This window comes from Lathyrus oleraceus, chromosome 5, assembly GCF_024323335.1.
Source record: "Lathyrus oleraceus cultivar Zhongwan6 chromosome 5, CAAS_Psat_ZW6_1.0, whole genome shotgun sequence".
In the NCBI taxonomy this organism is placed as follows: domain Eukaryota; kingdom Viridiplantae; phylum Streptophyta; class Magnoliopsida; order Fabales; family Fabaceae; genus Lathyrus; species Lathyrus oleraceus.
In genome coordinates this window covers 530,184,862-530,188,861 of record NC_066583.1, presented here as the reverse complement: position 1 = coordinate 530,188,861, position 4,000 = coordinate 530,184,862, and the positions used below count along the sequence as shown (strand labels likewise).

Here is a 4,000-nt window from a genome sequence, read left to right as displayed (position 1 = left end):
AACTTTCATTCTAAAAATATCTCACTTAAGTTCTAGCCACATTGCATATTGACATTTGTATAGAATTTATTCAAGTATATAGTAGAATAATGCATATTCAAAATTTTGAGTGTATAAATCACAAACACTCAAGACAATTTATGAGAATGTGAAGAAAGATAGCAAGCGAAATAGTATAATCCATTGACTAAGAGAATTGTCATTGATCATTCATTTGTCTAAAGAAAACTGTTTAAACCTAATCAAAATATACTACAGAAAATGTAATCTTATTATGTACTTTTAGACAATATATACACTATTTAATTCTAATACCCTTTTCTTGCAATGGAATTAATGCACAGATGAAATCAACAACAAAAAAATCACAAAACACTCCCAATAAAAAATTTAAAGAATGTTAAACCTAGTGTAAGATAACATCATTGAAATAACAAGTAAAAATGTCAGCACATAATTGGAAAGGCACTCTTCACAGCTATTTACAACAAAACGCAGTAAACATGTTCAAAATGACTCTTTTCTTAACTTGGGGGTCATACAAAACTCTTGATCCCTCTATTATCACTAGATTTAGATCCTCTACTTCCAAATACCCTCTGCATCCTCTCCATTCTCTCTATTTTTTTCTTAACTTCTTTATTTTTCATCATTCTCTCTATCTCTCTCACCTACATGCTTAAAAGTCATCAGCTTATGATGAAGATATACTGTGAATTTCACTTCACTTTACATCTTTTCTAAACGTATCAAGTGATCAGGCAAGAAAACTTTCAAACAAGGTGCCTTGGGAGAAATCTGAATGAGGTCCCCATCTTTAATGGCATAGTTGATATGAGAACCATCAATATATATCACACCTTTTCTACAAGCCCATCTAGTATTCAATGTTTCGTCCTGTTTAATCAATCCATGCATAGAGTTAGACACTGCCACGGGCGAGATAGGTTCCCTTACCATGTACTGGAGATCCCCAGATAAAATGGGCATTGGAAATCCACCTGCTGAATGCATTGCAGCCGTTGAACCGGCAGCTGTTGAAACCCTTAGACCACTTGATCTACCGTTAACTAGTGGCGAAAATGGTTGATTTTCCTTTGTAATTCTGCAAACAAATAAGCTTAATTGGCTTCTCTTTTGTTTGGGCGGTGGGAGACAAAATTAATTTTGGAGATGAAAATAAGTAAAACCAAAAAGTGTGAATACTCAATTATGTCTTCGAGAAAAGCTGAGAACCAATTTGGTCCTTAAAAAGAATAGAAGTAACTTTTATCCCGAGATAAGAAAGTTGAACCTTTTTTTTCTTGGAGACTAAAACTTGAACTTATATTTCAGAGACTAAGTTTAGTCTGGCAGTTTTTCTCAAAGACTAAAATGTATTTTTGGTCCAAAAGAAAAAGAGTACATGAATCAGAGTTTTGATATCTCACATGGAAGACATTACCTGAAGGAGAATCTAGAGATTGAAGCAGGACATGGATTTGCAACTAAGACATCATTGAGAGCATAAGTTGGCAAGTGTAGTGCATTTACAGATATCTTGATCCTTGTTAACTTGGAAGGAGTTATTCGATTTTCGAGTATACCATCTAGAACCTGAAAAAGATTCAAGAAAAAATAGATAAAAAAATTATCATACTGAAAAAATCTAAGCTCATGTTTACACTTGTTCAAGATGTAACTGAAATGATGAAATCATATGATGTAGCACTTGTTCATAGAGTTTTGATTGAAGAATTTAGAATTAATGGAAAGTTTCTTCCACCTGATGTTAAAAAAGGGGTCCATGTAGATATACAAGTTAATTTAATTTTGTTGTATAAAAAAAATATGACAGGCGAAAAGATTTAAAGTTATAGCCTATAATTACCGGATATATCCCTATGTATGTGTAAGAAATTTATCCTTTCTACAATTATAAAGGGTAAAAGCATTAGTGCAGCATAGTAAGAAGGTAAAAGGCACTTCTAATTCCCATATGTTAATACAAGTCATAAGTTTTAAACCTTATTAAAAAATGAATTAGTTGAGTGTAATCACGTAAGCGGTGTCAGAACCGGACACGCCTTTCACAGGAGTGTTGTTGCGACAAAAGTATTTTCCATGGAGTTCATGTACGAAGGAAAAATCTCATCGTTTGCACATACATACCAAGACAAGTAATTCTCTAGAAATGAGCATTTTGGGCTGAACATATTAGTACCAAATTTGAATGAGTCTTGCAAAAATTAGCATAGTAATACATCAACATGTGAACATTAATTCAGAGAAACAACACATTTGTCCAAATTAAAAAGGCTTTCTCTTAAAAGCTATTGTCCCTTGTGAGGCCAGATTGGCATCAAATTATAAGTTAAGCAGTATTTATATTATTGACACCAGCATCAAATTTTAGAGGCCAAAACAGTATATAGAAATGGATTCTGGCACACATTTGTGTATAGTGGATATTGAACACGATGGTGTAGCTTTTTCTAATGTCTCATCGTTGACTAGAGGTGCATTCTGAACCTCAAACTTGTCCTATCAACCTATCGTTATTCCAGGCTAAAATAGCATTGACAGGTAATTTTGGGTATCATAGTTGTTTTCACATAGATAATTACTGGTTTATCATTATAACAACAGCATCATCAAATTTGAAGAAATCAAGTTTTCATTCCGCAAAATGCAAGTCTCTACATCCTGAACCTCAACAAGTAGTAACATCTACTATTTGCTCCAAAGTTAGGAAAGAGCTAGTCTTACTTGTTCAAAGTTTTCAACAGTTGCAGCACAAAGATGACCAGTGCTTCTGGCAGCATCAAACTCACCACTGAATTTTTCCACCTATTACAAATAAAATATGAATCAACTAATTCAAATGAAAAGTCTAAATTCTAAAGCCAATTATCAATATTTAAAACAAAGATTGCATGTATATAAACCTCATCAATCCGAGTAGGATCTGAGTTCACTCCAAGAACAGGAATTTTGTCGTCCATTAAATGGCTAGCCAGCAGAAGAGTTCCATCGCCACCAATTGCAACAACCAGGTCCACATTATTGATGGGCTCTGTTAAATTGTTTCCGAGCACTGCTTTCCATTCAACTGACTTTTTCCGCAGAATCTCTTGACAAAAGTTTATGGATTCATGGTGCACCTTATGCCTATTATTCAAAAAGTGTAAGACCTGCATTTCTTTAGCAGTATTAGAACTTCAAATTCAACTAAGGTTCAAGTTCTTAGATATTTGCCAAGAAACAACTCATAAAATCCAGCTATATTAACATTACAATATAACCATACCCATATAGACATTTTATCAAACAAGATGCGTGCAAACAAGAAAGCGTGAAACAAACTCAACACATTAACCCCTTCAAGATTCAATAACACAATTACAAACAAAACTGATCATAAAAGAAGTGGGTAATTGAAAAAGAAACATAGTGGGTGCTAACCATGAAGCCATTATTGAGAAGTAGAAGAAGAATTACCAGAGGGTGAGCGTGGGAAGGTTGCGGAGATACAACAGAGGGTTTTAGCAGTAGTAACAGTTTCTTCATCGTCATTTTCTTTTGCTCTCTCAATTGAAACTGAAATTGAAACTGAAATTGAAATTGAAATTGAAATAGCACTTACAAGCAACTTTGGCAACTTTGTTCCTTATGTGAGTATATATATATATATATATATATATATATATATACTACCATCTTTACTTCTAATAAAAGAACTACCACATTCGTTTTTTTTCTTTGTCACGTTTTTGTTAGATTTTTATGAAAAATAGAATATTCATGTTACTTATTAATTACTTCGAATACACTTAAATGAATAGAGGAGAATGTAATACAATTGAGAAAAATGTAATGGAATAAAGAGAATTTTTTAATCAAATATCTCTAATTTTTTTAAAAAAATCTAAACTAATTTTGATTTCAAAAACATTCCCGGCGCCAGCGCCAACTCCTAAAGTTAGAGAGGAGGCGCCAATTGGATTGGCTAAAACACATG

At 33.0% G+C, this 4,000-nt stretch overlaps 1 protein-coding gene across 1 annotated transcript; it reads right to left on the bottom strand.

Annotated features, from left to right (window-relative positions):
- Positions 1 to 412: 412 nt before the first annotated feature.
- LOC127086117 (NADH kinase) lies at positions 413 to 3,659 on the bottom strand. The gene is made up of 5 exons (XM_051026834.1): positions 3,481 to 3,659; positions 2,928 to 3,173; positions 2,749 to 2,829; positions 1,445 to 1,596; positions 413 to 1,105 (listed from the first exon to the last, which is right to left on the bottom strand). Exons 1-5 carry the CDS (start codon positions 3,553 to 3,555, stop codon positions 730 to 732), a joined length of 930 nt encoding a protein of 309 aa, XP_050882791.1. The 5' UTR covers positions 3,556 to 3,659; the 3' UTR covers positions 413 to 729.
- Between the last annotated feature and the right edge of the window lie 341 nt (positions 3,660 to 4,000).